Genomic DNA, 25,198 nt, shown 5'->3' with positions numbered 1-25,198 from the left:
GAGGACGTGGAAAAAAAGGAACCCTCATACACTGCTGGTGGGACTGCAAATTGGTATAGCCACTATGGAAAGCAGTATGGAAGTTCTTCAAAAAACTAAGAATTGATCTACCATATGACCCAGCGATTCCTCTACTGGATATTTACCCCAAAGACTTGAAAACCCATATCCGAAAAGATTTTGCACATCGATGTTCATAGCAGCATTATTCACAGTGGCCAGGACAACAACCCAACCGAAGTGTCCTACAGATAGATGACTGGATAAAGAAGCTGTGGTACATATATACAATGGAATATTACTCAGCCATAAGAAGAGATGAAATAACTGCCATTTGCGACAACATGGATGGACCTCGAGATAATCATGCTAAGCAAAATAACTCAGAAAAAGGCGAAAATCACATGATATCACTTATGTGTGGGATATAAACCTAAAAGCAACAAATGAACAGGACAAACAGAGACACATGGACATGGACTACAGACTAGTGGTTACCAGCGGGTAGGGGGTAGGGGAAGAGCAGGGAGATGTACAGGGTAAAGGGGGTCAAATATTTGGTGACAGAGAGAAATCTAACTATGGGAGGTGAACACACAGTGTAAACATATATATGCCTTACTGTTAAAGAGTACAGCTGAAACTTATTGGATTTCGTTAACCAATTTCACCATAAAAATAAATAAACTAATAATTAAAAAACAATACAAAAGTTCAGAGTAAATACATTGGAACGAGTCTCAAGGACTATTATCTGTTCTTTGTAAACTGACCTATATGCTTTGAATTTAGAGAAAAAGTACTCTTAGAACTCATCTCCAAAGTCACCTTCACTTCTTTAATTAACAAAGTTCTATACGACATGCCTAGATTTATACAAAATGAATTTTAGTTTCCTGTAGCATAAGAAGTTTTACTCTTTGGAATAATTAAAGAAGCTCACCTTGCATCAGAAGCAAAGTAATACTCCACCGCTTTTTCTTCAACAGGGAAAAGGCAAGTTGTGCTGTCCACACGAGAGAGATTGCAGCTTCCTTTCTTATCTTTGCCTAGAGCACAGAGTTAACAGAATCGGCAAACATGTAGAAAACCATATCCAATATATAAATATACATAATTTTCTACAAAATCAACAAGAAAAATCATAGCGACACAAAAATAATTTCAGCAATTTTTAAATGCCAGGTAGATCACCTTATTTCCATGCATTTAGCCAACAAGAACAACAGACAAAAAGTGTAGAGTGAAATGGCAACTAACAAAGAGGGTGTGGCAGATAACAGGGCTACAATATTAATATTTTTAATATATTTCTTTTCCAGGTGAAAGGCAAATAATTCATGAATCACTCTTTTTTAATCAAAAGTATGTATAACTTAATCTTAATTTAACTATACAAAATTTGATGGAATTAATATGTTTGAATACCTAAACTTATCATAAAAATTACATTTAAAATATCAAAATTGTGCAATGAAAAATAAAATGAAGATTAGTGGCACAGTGATTTTTATTATTGTATAACAAAGTTTCTCTAGATTTTAACAGTAAATCAGCATAACAGATCAAGATGTAGTCTATAGTAATTGTAATTTAAAAACAAAACAAAGGTACTTGTAACTCTCTATACACAGTATATCATATGTGGTACCTATTAATAAGGAATGAAAATATTATAAACCCACAACCTCTATTTCCTTAAAATTTAGTTTTCTAACATTCTTTTCAAGTCAAACAAATTATGGTCCTTTTGCAATTATAATATCCTTTTCATTCTAGCACTTTAGAATTCTGTCATCTCTACTTAATTCGTCAAATCGCTGATGATTTTTTTTCCTTTCTGCTCAATCACAACTAAAGTCAACACTGGAAATCATACTAAAGTTTGACGAATTAGCCAAATACAAGAGGGGAAAATCTATTAATTGAAGACCAAATAAACGTCATAGAGACAAAAAAAAAAAAAAAAAAAAAGCGCCTTTCTCCAAGATCAAGACCTTAAAACCTATGGACACCACGGGCAGAGAATACCATAAATATATTTGTAAAACCTTATATTGTGTCAATCCTCTAAAATGCATATCTATAAAGACCTGGAAATAATTATTCTTAGAAACATACATCCAAAGTTCTCCATAATCCATGATTATTCGGTGTGGTTTAGGCATGAAAACAAAACAGCTCTTCCCATCCAAATTCAACTGTAGAAAAGATACCACACTTTGAAAAATAAGCACGAGGTAATACCCTAGAAAAGCTAACACTCCAGAAAGATAAAACAGATCCATGTTTGCCAGAGGTTGGGAATGGGGACAAGGGTTAACTACAAAGTGGCAGCTGGAGGAAACTTTTTAAGGGATGGAATTTTTCTGAATCTTGATTGTGGGGGTGGTGGTTACACAACTGTTTGCATTTCACAGAATTCAAAAAATTGTATATCAAAAAGGGTGAACTTTATTGTATATAAAAAAGTGAATTTAAGAATAGGTAAAAGGACAGCCCAGCATCTACATTTTTAAAATAAATGCTACCAGCTTTGGTTATAAAATGCCCTAATGAGGTTGAGTTTCACTACATTCTTTCTCCAAATATTGGTTATTTCAAGGTATATATAATTACAATGTTTAGAAGAATGTGAGGTATCATTGCCAATTTAAATGAAAAGAATATTACTATTTGACATCTATATGACTCCTACAATTATAAAATGTCTTTCCGTACGTATATTGATTATCTCACTTGATTTGACTTAAGTGGAATACAATTATTATGATCCCACTTTATTTGGTCAGCTGGAGAAAACAGTTAAAGCCTAAAACCCAGTCCAGGTTTCTCCCTTTTACACAGCCTCTTCAATAATAGGACATACTTTTTAAACTAAATTCTGCTGACCAGGTGCTGTAGGTGTAAGGAATGAATGAATGAATGAATGTACGAACGAACAAACGAACGAATGAATGAACAAATGAATAAAATTCTGCTGAGCTGCACACCATCTATCTACTAGGAGCTAGAGAAATAAGAGACACTAAAACACACACCCTGATCTCAAAAAAGATCTGTCTCATGATAAATTTTTCCTCCAACTTCCTAAGACCTTAGCCAAAGTCTTTCTATTGTTTCTAAAAGCAGCCTAAATCAATGTACAAGTAACATAACTAATACATACACTAGCAGAATTGTTAAAAGAACTCTGGATCTAAAAATCTGTATTCTCCCTGTTAGACTCATTTTTCTTCTGAAAAGGGAGGGAGGGGGATGAGGAAGATAAGAAATTCTAACATCTCAGGATTGAAGGTTATTTAAGGAAGTAACTTTCTGCTACAGATAAAACAGTGAAAGCAGCCATTATCTAAAAATGAATAGGTTTAGAGTATTTGGCTAAACTTTTTTTTAAGAAACTAAGAATTATACAGCAATAACATGGGTTCCAATTATCTGAATTTACTACTCCCAGTCTTTTACACAGAAAGCTTTTAGTAATAAGTAAATGGAAAGAGCAAATTAGCGGTTTTTTGTGTGTGTGTCTAATTATAGCAATAAAATGATCCAGAGTTTGTATAGCTGAAAGTCCGATAAAAAAATAAACTTCAAACATAAATATAAAAAGAACAATAATTCCAAATTAAAACAAAGCCAATCAACATACTGAATATAAATCTAAAAGGAAAATGTCATGCATAAAATAAAAAACATTCAAACCTATGTTAGGCTGAATTATTCAAACTATCACCGAGTTTAATCTATAATAGCCTAGCACACAATGCTCTTTTCCTAATCTTAGCATCTTATTTATAATGTTATCCTACATGATTTTAATTTAAAAAAAGAAAAGAAAAACTTTACAATTTCGATTATTTTTTCAAATCTGAGACTTTAAAGAAACAAATTACTAAAAGCGGTTTCCTAAATGCCAAAAGCAGACAGACAAAATATACTCTGCAAATTAGAAAAATGTCAAAATATGTTTCCCCATAAAATAAGCACATTTTTAGAGGCCCAGCACATTCATTCACTCCAAGAACAAAGAATTAGTAAAGAATGAATAAAAGAGGAAAAGATTCCTCCCCATCCATGCAGAGTGCATTTCCCACCTCTTTCTCCCTGTGATCCCCACCGTGTGAATTTTGATCCAATCTGAGTCCTAGCTATGGACATACAACAGAAAAAAATTCTACTCGTCAGAGAAATCACAAAACAAATCCTTTTCATGTCTAGACAGAACTATAATATGAGTGGATCTGACCAAAGAGGCATTTATTTCAATTTAAGGAAAACAATTCTGTATATCTACTACATTCAATTTACACATTTTCCCTATAGCACAATGTAGGAATACTTTTTACCTGTTCTGTAGAGTATTGGAATGTGATCAGTAGAGAGTTTATGTTCACTTCGTACACCAATCAAGAGAGGGCTACCTCGTCTGGTAGTACAAAATTAAACAGAATTAAACCATTTTTATAAATAACACATTAATGATATAAAATTTAAATGTGATGATGGAACACTCTCCAAATAAAGTTTAAATTCCCCCTCCAAGGTCAACTTCAGATGTAACAAAAGAACAACATAAACAGAATTTTTCAAAAATATTCAAAAACTATAAGAAACAAATGAAAAAATAAGAGTAAAAAATATTCAATAACGGAAGTCAACAAACTATGACCCACAGGGCAGGTCTGTCTATTTTACTGGAACACAACCATGCCCATTATTTTACATATTTTTTTACAGTGGCTTTCATGCTACACCAGCAAAACTGAGTAGCTAGCTGCTACCGAGGCTACATGGCCAAACCTAAAATATATATGATCTGGGCAGTTAAAGAACAGGTGTGCCAACTCCTATTCTATAACAACGCACTTAAAATTTTTTTCCATTTTAATGTTAAATGAAACCTTTCTTTCAATATGTGAACGGTATAGGAACAATTAGCACCTTCTCCTTAGTCAGACTGCTTTCACAGGTAACTCCTACCAAATCTTAGGGCTCTTCACTGTACTAAGGCTCCTCATGATTAGGCTTAAATATCCTAACAAAATAGTGATGGCGCAATTATTTGGGCTCTGTCCAGAATATATAATTCCAAAAATGTGGATAAAGTTAAGTTTTGGGCCTAAAAGTAGAGAATATTCAATATGCAAATTCACAAAGTAACAATGATGCCCCAATATAGACAAAAGGCCAATTATAAATATCAAAATGTATTTGGGATTCTGTTAAATGGAAGAGTGGTAAAACAACTGACAATAAAGAACATATGAAAATATGCTCACATGAATATCTCTAAGAAAGGACAAAGCTTTTACAGTGAAGGGTCATTTATAGTATACAGAGAATAAATATATAATTCCAAAGTTTCAAAATACATATATCATTAGTCATTATTAAATTTATATATACCTTGTGCCAACTGCTTGGCCAGGAAAATGAACACTTTTAAATACAAGTGCAAAAGCACCTTCCTATGGAGGGAAAAAAATGCATTAGCAATATATATTATAATCAGTTATCAAATGTGAAATGCCTAAAACATACTGGCTCTTTAGCACAGAAATTTTTTGTTTCTACAGCTGCTCTTTTGCACTAGTTTATAAACGAGTCTAAATTTTAAGTAGACACTTCCTCCTGAGCTTTGGTGTACTCAAAACCCACTTTTTAACCAAGCCTATTCTTGAAATAGCTCCAAAGCAGACCATTCTAAAAGTCACCTCTGTACATGCTACTAACATTTCTCAATAAATACATCATATCTCCCATACTACACATTAGTAAGGGGAGGACAGAAATCGGAAAGGTCCCAAGTTAATATCCAAAACCCATTCTCGGGCCCAGTAATTTTACAGCACTGTTAACTTACACTCTTTTTGACCTAGATAGTGGAGATAAATACAATCACAATAATTAACATGCACACCATACCACCCCCTCAACCCAACCTTCCAGGTATAGGACCTAAAGAAATCAAAAATGAATAAAGGAGAAACAGAAGGTAAGAGAGGGAAGAAACCACCATAGAACACAAACTCAGTCACACATACAAAGGCTAGGAAAGCTCACTACTCTGCCTTGAGTAAAGGGAAGGAACAGGCCTGTTTTTTCTATTTTCCTGTCTCTTCTTTGCTGTAGACAACATCAGATTGGGTGGAAGTGGGAGGTGAGGGTTGGACCCTCAGAGAGAACTAAAGGGCTTTTAAATGGGAAAACTAGAGTTATGAGTGAGGAAGGAGTGTAGAAATCACTATGCATTTAGACTTTTGTAGATCTTTGATATTTTTAATTAGAGCAATTGGGACGAGATCAAAAAGAATACCACTTTTCCCTTGGGCTGAGAAATAATTTTCCAAAGAGGCAAAGAGCCAGAGAAAAGTCCCAATAAGGAAAAATAAAGAGTTGACTATGCTGACTGAGAGACATGCAGGCATTACCCCAAAATGAAGAGTGCATTTCACTGAAGCTACCGTTGTAAGCTACCGTTGACTGGGAAATAACACTGGAGGAGCAGAAAGCAAGAAAGTGATGAGTCTCCGACTCTGTGTATTGTGTCAATGTTTGTGTGCGGGACGTATGGGTTTCTGTGTGTATGTACAGTTTTTAGACAAACTGTTTCATTTGATATTGCTTTTAATTCTCATGACACTAAGCTACAGTGAAAGAAGTAGAATTTGAAGTGTGTGTGAGGAGGGGTCAATCAGTCAAACAACAGTCTCTCGAAATTATTCAAGTTGAATAGTTACATATATAAGGGAATAAAACCCAAAAATACTTAAAAATTAGCATAGTTCCTGCTTCTCAAACTTAATTTTAAGAGTTCATTGTGATTCATGTTGGCAATAATTATCTTTAAAAGTGTGGTTTAATACCAGTTGTTGGATAACTCTCTCCACCAAGGTAGTAAAACTGATATCTTGACTTTCCCGATTGTCATACATGTACTTAACAAGCTTGGCAATTGTCTCTGTGTCTGTTTCAGATTCAAAGTCATAGCCTTTGCTCTCCTGTAATTAGAAAGAAAAAAACATTACACATTTAAAGAAGTATTCATAATATGCAAATCTTTTCTGTAAAATTTTTCTTCAAAAATCTTGCTAACCAATTTCTCATCTTTTTTGAACACCATATCCCATTATCCACTGTTCAAAATCAAGGTCACCATCTAATTATGTGAACCCAAAATAGTAATTGAACACAGACTTGTAATTACATAAATCTATATATACCACATAGGAATTAAATTTTAAATAATTAAAATATAATGAAATATAAAATACAAAATATTAATTCCGTAATATATACGATGACATTTTATTTAATAATGATATTGTACTGTCCAATACAATAGCCTTTAGGTATACACAGCTTTTTAAATTTAGGTTGATTAAAGTGAAATAAAATTTTAAATTTAGCTCCTCAGTCATACTTAGCCCAAAAGCCACATGTGGACAGTGGCTACTATGATTGGACAGTACAGATATAGGTTTCCATCACTGCAGAAAGTTCAAGTGGACAGCCCTGAGGAGGCGTTCATGAAGGTCATCATCGTGATCATTACTGTATAATAGACAGCTACACTGGACATAGAACCTTCATATAATCTGTCCTTATTCTTCTTACACAGCCCAAAAATGACAAACGAGGTCTCTCACAATGCAAAAGACATTCCCAAAATTCCAATTTTATTTGATCTTCTGGGTCATTCATAACAAAGCCAAATAATTATTTCCTTTTCATGTAAGAAACAAAAATGTTCCACTGTCAACAAAGAAAAGCCCAATAAACCACTAAACCCTTGTAACTGTGTTAGGAATTACTTGATCATACCTGGAAAGTGTTTATTGCACATCCCAACAAACAACCTCACAGCTTCATTAGAAGTACTGTCATCAGACAAGAAAAAAAAAAGGCATCCATGTTGGAAAGAACCAAAACTCATTATTTGCAGATGACATGATACGCTATAGAGAGAACCCTAAACACTCCACCAAAAAACTATTAGAACTGATAAATGAATTCCATAAAGTAGCAAGATACAAAATACTCAGAAATCAGTTGCACTTTTATCCACCAATAATTATCAGAAAGAAAAATTAAGAAAACAATACTATTTATAATTGCACCAAAAAAAATCCCTAGGAATAAATTTAACCAAGAAGATAAAAGACCTGTACTTGAAAAACTAAGACACTGAAAAAGGAAATAGAAGATACAAATAAATGGAAGGTTATACTGTGCTCATGGATAGAAGAAATTAATATTGTTAAAGTGTCATTACTACCCAAAGCAATCCAATCTTTTTTAACCACATACCCCATTCAATGCAATCTCTACCAAAATGCTGATGGCCTTTTTCACAGAACTAGAATAATCCTAAAATTTATATGGAACCACAGAAGACCCCAAATAGCCAAAGCAATCTTGAAAAAGAACAACAAAGCTGGAGGTATCACACTACCTGATATCAAACTATACTACAAGGCTATATTAATCAAAACAGCATGGTACTGGCATAAAAACAAACACATAGATCAATGGAACAAAATAGAGAACCCAGAAATAAATCTACTCCTACATGGTCATTTAATTCATGACAAAGGAGACATGAATACACAATATGGTAAAGACAATCTCTTCAATAAAAGGTGTTGAAAAAACTGGACAGACAAATGCAAAATGACACTGTATCACCTTCTTACACCATATACAAGAATAAACTCAAATTAAAGACTTAACTGTAAGACCTGAAACCATAAATCTCCTAGAAGAAAACATAGGCAGTAAGCTCTCAGACATCACTCTTAGGAATATGTTTGAATATGTCTCCTAGGGCAAGGGAAACAAAAGAAAAAATAAATGGGACTACATCAAGCTAAACAGTTTTTGCACAGCAAAAGAAACCATCAACAAAACGAAAAGACAACCTACTGGATGGGAGAAGGTTTTTGTCAAGGATATATCCGATAAGGCAGGGGTCCCCAAACCCTGGGGCTGCAGACTGGTACCAGTCCGTTGCCTGTTAGGGACCCAGGCTGCACAGCAAGAGGTGAGTGGCGGAAGTGAGTGAAGCTTTATCTGTATTTGCAGCCACTCCCCAGCACCAGCACCACCACCTCAGCTCCACCTCAGATCATCATTCTCATTGGAGCACTAGTCCCTGGTGTCAATATGGAGTTAACATCCAAAATATGTAAGGAATTCATATAACTTAACACTAAAACACACACACACACACACACACAATTTGTTTAAAAAATGGGCAGAGGACCTAATACACATTTCTCCAAAGAGGACATAAAGATGGCCAACAGACATGTAAAAAGAAGCTCAACATCACCAATCATCAGAGAAATGCAAATTAAAACTACAATGAGATATCACTTTGTACTTGTCAGAATGGCTATCATCAATAAATTAACAAACAAGTGTTGCCAAGCATGTGAAGAAAAGGGAACCCTCATGCACTGTTGGTGGGATTGTAAATTGGTGCAGCCATTACTGAAAACTGTATGGAAGTTCCTCAAAAAATTAAAAGTAGAACTACCATATGACCCATCAATTCCACTTCTGGGTATTTATCCAAAGAAATCTAAAACACTAATTTGAAAAGACATATGCACCCTATGTTCACTGCAGCATTATTTAAAATAGTCAAGATATGGAAGTAATGTAAATGTCCACTGATAGATGAATAAATAAATATATGGCATATACATATACAATAGAATATTACTCAGCCATAAAAAAATGATATCTTGCCATCTGTGACAACATGGACGGACCTAGAGGATATTATGCTAAGTGAAATAAGTCAGAGAAAGATAAATACCATATGATTTCACTTATATGTGGAATCTAAAAAATAAAACAAACGAACAAAACAGAAACAAATTCAGATACAAAGAACATTTTAATAGTTGCCAGATGGAAGGGGGTTTGGGGGATGGGTGAAAAAGGGGAAGAGATTAAGATGTACAAACTGCCAATTATTACAGTAGTCACAGGAATGTAAACTACAGCATAGGAAATATAGTCAATAACATTATAACTATGTATGATGTCAGACAGATTCTAAACTTATCAGGGTGACCACTTTATAAGTTATATAAATGTCTAATCACTATGTTGCACACCTGAAACTAATATAATATGTCAACTAACTGAAAATTTTTAATTTTTGGAAGGAAAGGAAGAAAAGAGGAGAGGAGAGGAGAGAAAGGAGGAAGGAGGGAGGGAGAGAAGGAGGGAACAAAGAAGGAACGAAGGGAGGAAGGAGGGAGGAAGGGAGTGAGTGCGTAAGTACTGTCGAAGACTAGTATCTTTTCAGGTCATTTTACTTACCAAAAACTTTTTCAAGTCTTTGTAGTTGGTGATGATTCCATTGTGAATAACAATAAATTCTAAAAAGAAATAAAGGCATTGATGAAAAAAAAAAATTATAAGTCTAGTAAATATTATAAATAGCCATTACTGCTAATAGATTTTTCTCAAGTCAAAAATATGTCACAAGCCATAGTTCAAGGTATAATCAAGTATTATCTACTTTTCATTATCAGATTATCCTCAGGTAGATCAGCAGCAGTTTATGTGGCTTAGTGGAAGCACGCAGTGACAAAGAGGTAGGTATAGTGGGGAAATTCAATAAACCGGCGTCTAAAGACATCAATTAGTAGTTTTGTGGCTAAACTACTAATCTAATGTCACTATGCAAAAGGAGCAAGTTCCCTCAGTCTGTTTCCTCATTTGCAAAATGAGAGGATTGAACTAAATAACTATTATGCTTGCTTCTTTGTCCATTTGTTCTTATGAACAAAGCATTCTTAAGTTTAAAGAGAAAGTCTTTCAAACTAAAACAATCTGATTTGTACTAAATGAGTTTGAGAACCAAAGTTAAAGAAGTTAAAAAGTACCAATGAGCAGTTACAAAATAGTCATGGGGACATAAAATACAACATAAGGAATATAGTCAATGATATTATAATAACTATGTATTATGTTAAGGGGGTATAAGATTTATTGGGGGGATCATTTCATAAGTTATACAAAGGTCTAACCACTATGCTGTACATCTGAAACTAATATAAACAATATTGAAAGGCAATTAAAAAAAAAAAAAAACTAAAGAAGTTAACAGAAAAACCAGTTTCCAGTTCCATAAATAAATTTATTTATCTGAGGTCCAGTCAATTCCTAGAATGTCAGATAGATAAATGTTAAAATAGCATTCCAACATCAAATACATATGACAGTGGAATAATATTCATCTTTTTTTATTAAATAACTTTGAAAAATGTTAAGAATGAGTAATCAAGAGTTAACAATACTATTTGCAGCTACTGACAGTGTATGTAAAGACTATCAAAATGTGAATTTGTTATTTAAAGTTCATGTAAGTCAGGAGAGAAATAACCATTAAATTTAATTTTATATTAAATTATAAAAATGTTTTTAAAACACTTAAAGATCTGACATTTTGGTCTGATGTTAAATGAGCTTGGACTGAATGCATTACAAATCAAATAATAAAATAAACATTTTCACTAGATTTTTAAGATACCACAAAATGCTACAAAAATAAATCTTAAAACTTTTTAATGCTAGAACACAGAGAATCATAAACAGCTGATATCTGACATAAAGCCTTAAATTAAAGCCAAATTCTCAAAATATAATTTAGATATAAGTTTTCAGGAATCTTTTATAAAGGCATGGTCAGAATTAAAAGTTTTGAGAGGCTGTTAGCATTCTAACCTAATTCAACAATTCTGTGAAGCACAGGAACCTAGAAAGGCAGCTTCTGAATTATAAAGTCTTATCTTGAAAGTTGTACACACACACACCACATGTGTACACCTCACAAATTACTTTTGTAGGTATTCGTTAATTTTTAAAAACAGAAGAACAGGCTCTTAACAAATGTGTTAAATGGCTATCTCCAGGGAGAGATGGAATAGGAAAATAAAATAGAAACTATTTTATTTTAACATTCCCTTTTTTACAGGCGTGACCACAGAACTATGCAAATATTTTAAATAGTTTTAAGTAAAATTGATTTTTTAAAGAAAATCAATCCCTAAAACAAAATAAAATAAAGCACATTCCCATAATGCTGTATCTAACTGGTAACACAACCACATAGAGAAGGATTATTCCAAGTGACTGTATAACACAGTAATTTGATTATACAACCCTAGAGAAATATACCCCAGGGACAAAAAAAAATTAACAAGAAAATTTAATGAACAACAGTAAATATACTGTCATGGTAGTGTTGGTATTATGATTGTTTTATGTATATCATGTGACAGATAAATATGTTGCTGGTGTTAAGAACTACGTTTTTAGGTGTGATTGAAAGGAAATACATAGGTTAATGAGGTTAAGTAAAAACCTTAGAACCCTGCATTTGAACTGGAAGTGTTAGTGTAAAATTATGTTGTGTTTTTCTTTAAATTTATACATGTGCACATGCACATGTGCACACAAAGAGGTACATACATCTCCTAGCTCTGTCCACTGAAAAAGCTTAGGGGTGTAAGCTTTTTTTAAAGTCTTTTAAGTATCATTTCCACTAAAAGGAACTATAGCTCTCTTAGAGAAATCATTGATTCCAGGTCTGGGGCAGGATTAGGTGAACATGGAACATTTTGGCCTACCAGAAAATAACAGACTATTGAGCCTAATGGGGTCACAACAAAAGGACTCAGGAGCCAACCTGAATAAGCTCCCCAATGGCCAAGGATGGCAAAATTTGTACATCAATACAGATCATTATTTCTGTATTGTTTTTGAAACAAATTAAATATTTTAAATCCAGGAGTTTATAAAATAATAATTTTTAAAGGAACTCATTGTTCATCTTAGAACATCTGAACCACTTCATTATTGAAAAATGGTAAATAAAAGGGAAAAAAAAAATCAAACATTCATCCTGCCTTTCCTATATATTCGGTACCTCAGGGTAACCGAGCAGCTGCTATGAAGAAGCTTCTCTTTATAGAAGTGCTTAAGATAATAAATGAAAAAGGAATGGTAGTATTAGACTACCATCACTTTAAAACCACTAAAGAAATAATTAATCTTGGCAATGATCATCGATGACTGCTAACAATATAAAAAGAAAAATATCCAACATTATGACAAGAAAAAAAATTCTGAGATGTCCTAAATTAAATTTAGGCCAGAGGCTGGGAAGAAGAGACAGGGAGAGTTAATCAATAAACAGAAGCACAGGCAGAAACAAAAAAAAGACAGCTCTCATTCCTGAATGTATGCTGAAACTCGGAATCAACTTCCGGAGAGTTATTTCAGTTCTTATCTGGAGAAAATAGCCAACCACCAAGCACCACCTCATCCTGCTTACACAAACTGTCCAAACTGTTGCCCACGACCAATCCAAAAGCAGGAAACACTTCTTCCTTACTATATACCTATCCCAGAACTAGCCCCACGTCACCTATTCCCATCTCCTTTATCTACGGTTAATGTAAATTCTTTCAAAACAACTTACATACTCTCTAAACTCATGGTATAAAAGAGCCCCGTCAATCCCAGGATAATAGACACGTTTGTCTTCTTCTAGCCCTTCTGCTGGTGGGTTAGACTGTATGTGCCAGGACTCGGTCCTTTTTCTAGCTAGCATGCAGCTCGATAAACTATTTCAGAAAAACTTTCAACCTCGAAGTTCATTGTTTAACAATTACATACCTCCAGATGTAAACAAACACCGTACCAATTTATAATAGAAGGGACAGAGAAACATGCTAAATGACCTATGGGATACATCCAAGTAACAAAATCTAAACTGTATAAAACTCTATAGGACAAACACCAGAATAAACTGCAAGGAAGAGGAGAGAAAGGGAGAAGTCTCTCAAGAAACTTAAGAGATATATCAATCCGCTAAGTCTTTATGTTTTAGAGACACACACTGAAATATTTACAAACTGAATGCTATGATATCTACTTATTTGTGACATATCTATCTATATGATACCTATTGGTTTCCGAAATAGTCTGGATGAGGTGTAGAGATGAACATAACTGATAGTGGATTGATAAATGTTGAAGCTGGGTGATGAATACATCAGGTTCTGCAAATTCTCTACTTCTGAATATGTCTGAAATTTCCCAGACTAAAATTATGAAAACATAAGAGCTTCCATTCTCCTACCACCAGCCCTCTATAATCATTCCAAAGCATGTACAATCTGTCCATACCATTATTTTTATCAGAGCGCTGGGGATGGCTATTGACAGGACTGGGTTCGCCATGTGTTGCCCAACGGGTATGAGCTATTCCAAGGTGTACGTCAAATTCTATATCCAAATCCATATCCTGTTGTTCTGAAGAAGATAAAATGAAAAATTCCAATATTAAATCACATGGTAGAGAAAGTGCTATAAGCTATATTTAAATATAATTATTATAGTGCTGCTCACCTGGAATACACGATTATTAAAAAAACTAAAGATCACACATATGCAAAATAGTAATTAAAAGACTTAGAATTAGAAGAGTTAATGCAGCTGAAATATTTAGGGCAAATGGTTCCATTAACAACTGAAAAAATGTATTCAAAGAAATAAACTAAATGTGACAACTGGTAAAGCTAGATGAAATACATGGGAGCTTAATGTACTATTCTTTCAACTTTTCTAGAGGCTTGAAAATTTTCACAGTCAAGAGTTAAGGACAAAAGGAGTTAATGTAACTTTTTAAATCTATATTTAATCCTTGCCCTGAAAAAAATCAGTATCATTTTAATTAAACATGTAAAAATAAATTCATTTTCTCAATACCACATAACCTTGTGACTACAATTTCCTTTGTCCCTGGTAAATGTAAACATATCTCACAATATAAACTGCAATTATGGAAAGCATCCAAAATCAATGAATAGGTCCTTGTGAACAAAGCAACACAATGCAAATATGGGGTTAGAGACTGATGCTCTTTGATCTTGAAAAGCAGCCATCCTAATTCCTTTTCCCTATGAACTATCTCTTCTTGCCTCTTCCAAAAAAAAAAGACAGTTCTAGTTATTTACTAGTAACACCTTCCTTCTAATTTCCTAAATATCAAATTTATTTGGCTAAAATAGAGTTTATCAGATAACAAAGCTGATTAGGTCTAAGTTAAGAATAAACTGCTCAGAAGACTGAATAGGAAAGTCCATGCACTTTAGCACACAGTCTTTGTGGTTCGTATACTAGCTAATCAGAGGTCATTCTAAAACACAAATCTAATCAAGAAATAAGGCTTAAAATCCTTGAATAGACTTCCATTACTTTAAGAAATGGTCTGCATCCCTACCTGCATATATGAATCATCCTAAACCCAGCCACAGGGATTTGCAAAAAGATCCTCAAATTCTAACATACAACCAGAGAACCATTGTCTCAAGACAAAGCCCCAGCACCTTTTCTTGGCATACAAGGTACTTCACCATTCCATCCTGATCTTCTACCCCTCTCCAATCACTCCTCAAAGCCTTCAACACACCCTTTAGGTTCTGAATGTTTCTCACCACCCTACCACTGTGACCGAAGCCACTATCATCTCTCATCTGAACTACTTCAAGAGAATTCTTACTGGTTTCCCTGTGTCCAATCTTCCATCTGTACAATCTAGTCTTTGCATACTAACCAAAGTGATCTTTTCAAAACAGAAGTTAGATTGTGTCACCCTCCTACACAAAACTTTCTAATGGCTTCCCATGACACACAGAGTAGAATCTATTGTCCTTAAGACGCGACATGACCTAGCCCTCAGCCATCTCTCTAGCTTCATCTCCTGCCACTCACCCTCTCATTGCGGTGCTCTAGCCCCACTGACTTTCAGCCATAGGCAGGCCTAGCTCACATAAGGTCTTTGCACTTGGTGTTCCCTCTGCCTAGAATTATCTCTTTCAGACAACCGCATGGTCTCTGCTCAAATGTCACCTCTACCATATCTTTTCTTCATAGCACTAATTACTACCAAACATTATATATTTGTTATCTGGCCATCTCATTAAACAGTAAGTTTCATCAAGGCAGGGGGTTTGCCTATGTTGCTCTGTTTTGAACAATGGCTGGTATATAATAGGTACTCAATATTCACTTTGTTGTTGAATCCTCACAATACTTTGTGTTGTGGGTACTACTGTCTCCATTTTACAGGTAAAGAAGCTGAGGCTCAAAGAGGTCACAGAATCCGCCTGCCACAGTGTATATAGGAAATAGGATTTGAACCCAAATCTGGTTGACTCTAGAGCCTAAGATTAAAATCACAATGGTAAACTCTGCTGCACTATTACATTTATGACACATTGTCAACCGGGGTTCCATCGGAATTTGAATTCTACAAAAGCTGCAGCTTGCCTTATTATCTTTGAACTCTAAGCACTAAGAGCTATATAGGGCAGATACTCAAATCTTTGTTGGATGGCTCAATCGGTGAGTAGATACAATCATCAATGTATTCTTTCCTAACTAAACTGTGTTCTAAATAATTAAGATGACCTAATAAATGACCTCCAGAAAACTAAGATACTGTTTATCACTATTTGACAGGCTAATGAAAGCAATGAAAACATTTGACAAGTTTTTTTATGCTCACTAAATTAAAGCGGCATCTCCCTGACATGCTAACAAACAACACTGAAGAAAGTAACAAGAGTCTGTAAACTGAGTCCATGTCAAGTTCATGGAAAATACCAAACCTATTTATTTCACTGTTGCCATTTAAGAAACATGTACCCATGTTCCTTATTCATTAAGCTGATACTTCATTCAATTTCCCAACAGCTCGTAACATCTTTTCTATTCTCCTTAAGCTGTGATCCTACCTATAGTCCCTCAATTTCCACTTCACTCAGCTTTTTCCCTTCACCTCATAACTATCTGACTTAGCTTTTCTTTTAGTTTTGACTCCTGTAAAGGCTAACTTCCTACTTGTGCCTTCCCCTTTCTGAGTTGTAATCACTCAATAATTTCCTTATTTGCATCTTTTATCTTCCTACCACCTTTGTGCCCAAGGTTTCTTGCCTTCTGTGTACCTTTTCTGTACTTCTTCTTGTTTTTAATAGTTCAAACTTTAAATTTGTTGGCAATGATAAAGACTCAAATACCTACATCTAGAGATAGCAAATGTCAAAATATAGTCATTTATGTTTTACATCTTTTTTAAGATACAAAATGTAAAAAAATCTTTAATTTTCATCGCTCTCTAAAATGGCAGCCTTCTTTCACCCTGTCTTTGCCCCAAACATCAATGCCATCTAATGACAGTACCTAGTCTTCTGTTTCAATTTCCTCAGCTGCAAAATGAGGATGATAATTTTACCTACTTCATGGGTTATGAGAAATAAATGAGTTAACATATATAAAGCATTCACAGGAAATAATAAAATAAACATCTCAAAAATCCAAATACCCACACCCAGAGTTAACAGAAAGTTAACATCTAACCATTTGTGCTTTAAATCTTTTTTAAGATCTAAAATGTAAAAAATGCAGATAATGCCTCCTTTACACCCTGCCCATCCCATTCCTTCTCAAGAGGATTTTGCAGCTGATGGAAAACCTCCCACCCTATGCCTTCAAACTTCTTCTATGCTAATATATGTCCATAAATTATAGTATTCTTTTGTGTTTCTTAAAAGGTCCTATACTTTATGTATCTTACTGCAGGTTTCTTTCTTCACTCAACATTAGGTTCCCAGTAATTATCCATATCCCACACACAAAACCAGACCTGGTGCACTCCTTTCAAAAGTTACCTATGGTCATTCTCTATTATTACAACTTATTTTCCCATCCCATTACTGGTAAACATATAGGTTGTTTCTAAATTTTGCTGCAATGAATCTTCTTGTCATGTCTCCTTGCCCACAGTTTCTTTCGAGTATATGCCCAAGAGTAGCAGGGCTTGGTCACAGGGTATAGGCATCTCCCACAGACATTGCTAGATTAATCTTCAAAGTGATTTATCAATTAAAAATTCACCAGCAATGTCTGCAAGTTCCCATTTCTCCACTACTTCCTGACTTTCCTGCAGGAAAGGAGGAGGTGTTTCAATGCTGACATTCAAAGATGGCGATTCTGGTCACAATCTGCCTTTCTAGCCTCCCATACTTATCTACCAAAAATGTAGATAAAAAGGACTATCTACCATTCCAGCAACAAACTTGTCTTCCCTATTATTTTTACCCAATTCTATTCAAAAGGTTCTCCCTTCTCAACTTCATTGTCAAAGATATTCAAGAGCCATTCCATATGTGTCCCCCATCTCCCAAACTTGTGGGAATTTTCCTGAATCTTACAGCAACTTGTTCCTACTATACTCAGTCTGGTATATAGGATATTTATACCATAGTTTTTGAAGTACAGTTGTTTGGGTGCCTGCTTTACCCCTTGCTACTCTTACCTATAACACACACAAAAATAAGTACTAATTTGTTAAACAAGTACTACAAAGCTAAATATTTGGTTCATGTGAAAAAAAAATGACTAAATTCATCATTTTCCTCTTCTACCTGCACTCCTTCTATAATGATTATTATGACATCCATTTAAACAGGTACATTAAAAAATCTGCTATTTCTTGGGTTTTGCAGAGGATTTTTTAAATCTTTTTTCAGTCGATCTACTTCAAAGTTTTTGTTTTCAAGCTTCCTGTGAAAAATAAAATGTATAACCATAATGTTATAAACTAAATACTGAGAAGTATATCCTCTTTAATAGAGCATGTATCTCTTAGCCTCCATGATACTTACCTGATTATAATAGACCTACTAAAAGGTAAAATGTCCAGACTTACTATACATGTAAAGGAGGCTTTTAGTCCAAATGGAAGACAATCACCAAGTGAAGAAACATGAGTAAGGCAGCACTAAAAACACCTATTTTCCTATGAAAGGCCCTTCTCCATGAATTATGGCTACTACATTTCAAGGTACTAATCTTGCTCGGGACACAATGTACCTAATTTCCTTCCCTAATTAATATGATCATTTTTGAAGCTCAGGTACATTTTCAAATCAGTACAGACAGTAACAATGGTAACAAAACTACTTTTGTTTCCTCCCTTCAACTTTAAGAATCACTAAATGGGCTCCCACATATGGGAAGAAAGGTAATTTTGTAGGGAAGGGAGAAGGAAGAGAAGGGGAGGAGGGACAAAAGTCAGACTAAGTTACATTACTGTGAACTTCTTCATCCAGTGCTTTTACTTTCCCTTTCTTCTTAATGAGCTGGATTTTGCAGGCATTAGCTTCCCAATCTTTGTCATTGCCTCCATCAACTCCCACACCTAAATCATCAAGAGGTAGAAGAGCAAGATTTAAAAACTGGCTATTAGATTTGTGAGGCAAAATTTTTCATTAAATTTTTTCTCACCTAATTAATTCATTTATCGATTCAATATTATATGTCAAGAACCATAATGGCTGCTAGTGACAAAAACGGAAATAACTCAGTTCCTCTCCTCAAATTTCTAAAAGTCTACTGACAAGACAGACAAGAAAAGAATAATCACAATACAGTGTAGTTTCAGGTTATAATAAAAGTACTACAGGTTGCGACTGGGGTACAGTGGAGAAACACAGAAGATGTGTACCCACTTCAGAAGTGACATCAAGAGGGACTGTCAAGGAATACTCTCTTGAAATTCTATTTAAGTTCCTAAGGAATTTGAAAAAGTTACCCTGAAGGTACAGCAAGCAGTTTCAAGTAGAGAAATCACATGGCAAAAAAGCTTAGAAAACTCTCTTTGGAAATAGTGTAAAGTGTAGAGGACAGACGGGAGGAGGAGAAACAGGAAGAAACCAGCTCTCAGAAGTTACAGCTACAGCAAAGCATAAAGGAAGAGGGCCTGAACTAAACAGTGATAATGCAGATAGATATGGGTGATTCTGAGAAGCAGAAATGACTGAATGTAACATGAGAAAGTGAGAAAAGTCTGGGATATCTCCTAAGGCTCAAGGACTTGTTGACCGTTGATAAAAGGAACACGGAAACGATAAAGTGGAGAGTTGGGTGGAAACCAGAGCACAGTCAGTCAATTCTCAACATGCAAAGTTTATAATATCATGATTTAACCAGGGAGAAATTTCTAGGGGGCAGTTGGAAATACAAGACGGCAATTTGGGAAATGCATCTGGATTTTAAGTCACCAACAGATAGGAGGTGGATGAATTCAGAGCTCACCCGAGAAGAAACAAAGTAAGAAAAGTGGGCCTAGCAAAATATCTTGAAGAATGTTAATATTTAAGCAACAGGGTGGAAGAAAAAGAGCCCCCAAAGCAGAGAGAAAAGAAATAATTAGTATGTAAGGAGGCAAACAAGACATGTTATCAGAGAAGCTAAGGAAGAAGAGAATTTTAAGAACAAAAGAGTTGACAAAGTGATTTTCCATTAACTAAGGAAAAGTGATGGAAGATAAATGCCCATTACAACTGTCAATGTTAAGTATACAGAAAAGCATTGACACAGGAGGCCTGTACTACGATCCTTAGAAGTACCTGCTGGCAAAGTTAGTCCTTGGTTGATATCTGGAAACTTAAATTTCAGGGGGGCTCCCACCATCCTAATTAAGAATGGCTCACTGCACCTAAACCATCGGTGCAACAGTTCTAGAGACTGAAATTTTGGCACATGTTAGACAGAGGGAGTCTGCATGCATCTGCCAATGAAAACCTTGGGCTCTGAGTCACCAATAAGCTTTCCTGAGAGACAACATTTCACACATGTTGTCACAACTTGCTGGGGGAATTAAGTGCATCATGTGCAACTCCACTGAGAAGTCTTAGAAGCTTGTGCCCCATCTCCTCCAGACTTCACCCTATGTGCCTCTTCCATCTGCTGATTTTGCTTTGTATTCTTCTGTTGTAAAAAATCGTAGTCATGAGTACAACTATATATTAAATCCTTTAGGAAGTCATCAAATCTGAGGGTGGTTGCAGGGACCCCCAATACAGTTAAAGGAAGGAACTAGAATAGAAAGTAAAGTTGACAGAAAGTTATTTTTATTTGCTTTGTCATTTATTTAAGGTAGAAGATTCTTAGGCAAGTTCATATGCCAAAAGCTTGATATTCTTGGAAGAAAAAAAGATTAATGTTAAGGAAAAAAAATATATATATATAATTTATAGAGTAAGGCCTTTAAGAACTTTGTTCTACCAACCACGAAAATGCCATAGATGATTTGTTTTTATAGTAACATTCTTAACAAAATAAGATATCTACAAGAAGCAATACAGTACATAAATGGTAATACTATCAAAATTACATGAACAAAACTTTTAAAAAGACAAAAATTCTTCAGATTTTAGATTTACCCAAAACAAAACAGACATTACTAAAGAATCTAGTCACCTAAAACAACCAAACTTCTGTTTACATTCAAGAATCATGCAAAGCCCATTGATATTTTTTTAAAAGGAAATACCAGCAGAATCATATCCTCTGTACTCCAGTCTCTGAAGGCCTTTGATTAGAGTCTCCAAGATTTCTCGTCTTGTGCGAGGGACATGGTAGTTTAAGTAAGCAAATATACCTGCAAATAAACAAATATTTAATAGAAAATTCTGTCTAAATAAAAATTAACATAATTATGACAAAGTCCTCATTTACATAATTATGTCTAATATATACAAAAATGTGAAGCTAGAGTCCATCTTTAAAAAAGAAATAAATCCTCACTTCAAATTGTCTAAAGGCAGTGAAACATTTCCAAAGGGGAATTTCGCATTTATAAAAGATTGAAGCAAATATGTCAAAATAAATGTTTATTTTTTTCAAAGCAACTGGCCCATATAATATGGTTCGTTTCCCAATCAGTGGCATCCTACATGAAATACCACATATCAAATTCCAATTCAAAAAATGCCCCTTTTTTGAGACAAGAAGCACTACTATTACCAATAATCATTACTGTCATTTTTGGTTCACTATTGGAACAAAGACGTTAGAGTATCTGTTATCATAGGGCAAGTAATAACAAGTGTTGGAGAAGACGCAGAGAAAAAGGAATCCTCACTATTGGAATAAAAAAAGGAAAAGAGGAGGAGTAGAGGAAGAAGCAATAGGAGCAATATTTCCTCTTATATAACTGGGCAGGAACTAAAAGGGAAAAAAGGGTCACACATGTAGAGAAATTTTCTAAGATCAAAGTAATAGAGCTGGGAGAAGGAAAAAGGGGATCGACCTAAGTCATGCCTGGTCAGGAAAATGGCAGATAAAGAGACTGAATCTGACAATTTTATATGCCAGCCCAAGACGGTTCAACTGCTGTAATAGCTGGAAAAGTATAACAACCAATAACCAGCTTACCAGGCATATGGAGCATGTTCACAAGAGGGGCATTCATAACTCAAAATGGTGCTTATTAGAGGAGAAATCACCATATTGATCCCCTTTCCAGGTCTTTGAGCCATTTTATCAAACCTCCCAATAAAAAGGTCTGCTTACAGTAACTACAAAAGCCTAAAAATCAACTCTCCACTGCTCTTTGGTAATTGCTCTCATACCACACAAAGCAGTGGTATAGAGTAGAGATGTCCTACTCCCAAATCAACGTATGCATTCAAAGTGTAAGTTTTCTTATTAATGGAATATACTTGGAAAAACTGAAGCAGATGCTTGTACCTATAGGCATCATTCTCAGAAAATGGCAGCTTAAATACAATGGTATGAAAGAACTTAAGAGTACCTTGCTTAACAAAATAGTCAGTTATGACCTGAATCATAGACTTGACACACCTGGGTGAAAGCAATTTAGCTATAAGTAAAGACTATTAAACCTTATTAAAATGAAAATTGAATGCAACTTAGCTGACTAATCGAATTATTAAAGTTCCTATGCCTGGTTGAATTAATGTCCAAAAAATTTTACTTACATTTTTTCACTTGACAATTTAGTATTTTCAGACCCTAGACACTGAAATTTATCAGTGTTAAGTGTTTAAGTTCATTATCTAAATATTATACTTTCTGAATCAAAACCCATCTACAATGGCACTTAAGTTTCAAAAATTTTTTCTTATAACACAAGTTAACAAATTAATTCATCATCATCATCAAATATTCAAATTACTACAGAATGAATTGTAAAAATCTCTTTCTATCTCCACACAGGGAAGATAACCACATTATTCCCACACACATTGTCTCAATCTTTAAGTTGTGAATTTTTCTACATAAATAAACCTAGATGTTATGGCTTCGGAGGGCTTTTTTCTTTAACACATAAATTTGATGACATTATATATATCATTCTGCACTTTTTTCTCTTAAGATATTGAGATTGCTCTATGACAGTACAACACATCTACATTAGTCTACTTAATGGCTGCATATAGTCGTATTTAGTCCATAATATAGTCCATAATAGTCGTATTTTACCTATTTCCCTATTAATTGAGGTTTTTCTTCTTCTTTGTAATAACAAACAATGCTGCAATTAAAGTGATACACATCAACTAAATATTTGTCATAAAACACAATCAATACTGCTAAAATTATGAAGGCCCGTTCTATAAGTAGATTCCATTAGAAGATGAAATACTGAGATAATATTTTCTACATTCCTAAAAACACAAAGTAAAAATTATATGGAGTGATACATGAGGAATTTCAATTATTTATATTTTTTAATTTTTTAAAACATTTTTCCTATTTACAAAATGCTGGTTCAATTGTCCCCTTTCTTTTAAATAGATTCTGCCACTGGAAGGAGCTCTATAACACCTTTCTTGCACGTTTAACAATCTGGAACTCAAAGCACTGTTTAAACCCTGACATTTGAAATTATATATTGCTTTGCAGTCTACCTACGTCATTATCTGTCCTGGTGATGCACTTCCTGCTCACAAACCTTCAAACACGTCATCTCTCCTACTTCCCTCTGATTAATCACATGAGACCACAATTTTTCATCATCCTCCCAAGTCAGCTCTTACTCCTTCAACCCAGAACACCCTTACAGTGAGGTCCATCCATTTTAAGACCATCTACACATTTCGGGTCCACTTTCATAATGGCCCTCTCAACCGCTGACCAATCCTGTTACTTCACAGTTTACCTAACCTTCCAACTTTCCACCAGATATTATTCTAAAATTTAGACTCTAGACTACTCTCAAATCCCCACTTACTTCTTCCCAGCTTCTTTATCATTTTTGGTAGATTTTCACTTTAGAGAAATAAAGTCTTCATCTTCATCTTAATAGTAAAATACTCTTCATAGTCTTTAAACCTTTCTTTATAAGCTCAAAATAGATAAAAATATTCTACATAACTACTCCCTGAGCCAGCCTCCCCTATTCATAACTGTTGATAAGTTATGGAGAAGAGACTGTTCCATGACCTGACTCTGTCTGTCCCACAAGCTGGACTTGGGCCAGAATGGAGGTTGCTTTTGACACTTGAACCAGAATTTTGTAAATAAGAAAAATATTTTAAACAATTAAAAAACAAACAATTGAAATTCCTCACTGTGTCATTCTACAGAATTTTTACTTTGTTTTAAGGACTGTAGAAAATGTTATCTCAATATTTCATCTTCTAATAAAATCTACCCCCTTACAGACTATCTAATTGTAATTCAAGTTCATTCTGACATAAATCAGCACCCTGCCTTGCCTCTGGCTATGTACTGGTTCTGGAACAGGTTGTTGTCCGGATCTGGTCAGTGTAATTTCTGTACCTGATAGCATTCATGTACTAATATCTGTGAATATTCCCCGACTTCTACCTTCTGGCACCTGCCAAGTGGCACAAGAATCCATTCCGGCTTGGAGCCACCCAAGATAAGACTCATATGTAATTCTATTAATTACCAGACTGGAGTGGCCAGCCTCCTTCTTCGGTTTTTCTCCTTCCTCTACTCACAGAGGTAGATTTTCAGTCTTGGGGCCTTTCCCTGGGTCAGTGTGTACTAACATAAGTGATTCCTCACCTTTGTAAATACAGAACTTTTTGTTTACATCAAAAGCCATCACTTCGAATATCTTCAAAGTTTCTAGGTCCCTGAAATGTACAGTCAAAAATTCCCAAACCACAGAAAGAAAACACTATTTGCAGGATGCTATATAAGGATGAGGTGAAAGAAAGGTTCCATAAGAAAAGGTTTAAGAAATATTGAGTTAAACAAAGTTAATAGGTTCATTGGTAGTTCTTCCTAGAACCTTTAATCTTGCTAACTGCAAATCTCCAAA

General features: G+C 34.6%; 1 protein-coding gene across 1 annotated transcript in view; it reads right to left on the bottom strand.

Annotated features, from left to right (window-relative positions):
* The window catches only part of GFPT1 (glutamine--fructose-6-phosphate transaminase 1), a 49,863-nt gene that overhangs the window by 21,989 nt on the left and 2,676 nt on the right, over positions 1–25,198 (bottom strand). The window contains exons 2-9 of the mRNA XM_015587488.2: positions 21,431–21,538; positions 19,187–19,294; positions 14,218–14,343; positions 10,339–10,397; positions 6,867–7,001; positions 5,407–5,468; positions 4,347–4,426; positions 944–1,049 (exon numbers count right to left, since the gene is read on the bottom strand). Coding sequence (XP_015442974.1) covers positions 944–1,049; positions 4,347–4,426; positions 5,407–5,468; positions 6,867–7,001; positions 10,339–10,397; positions 14,218–14,343; positions 19,187–19,294; positions 21,431–21,538 — 784 coding nt within the window. The remainder of the gene's footprint in view (positions 1–943; positions 1,050–4,346; positions 4,427–5,406; positions 5,469–6,866; positions 7,002–10,338; positions 10,398–14,217; positions 14,344–19,186; positions 19,295–21,430; positions 21,539–25,198) is intronic.

Source organism: Pteropus alecto, unplaced genomic scaffold (genome assembly GCF_000325575.1).
Source record: "Pteropus alecto unplaced genomic scaffold, ASM32557v1 scaffold131, whole genome shotgun sequence".
In the NCBI taxonomy this organism is placed as follows: Eukaryota; Metazoa; Chordata; class Mammalia; order Chiroptera; family Pteropodidae; genus Pteropus; species Pteropus alecto.
This window is presented reverse-complemented; position numbering and strand designations above follow the sequence as displayed.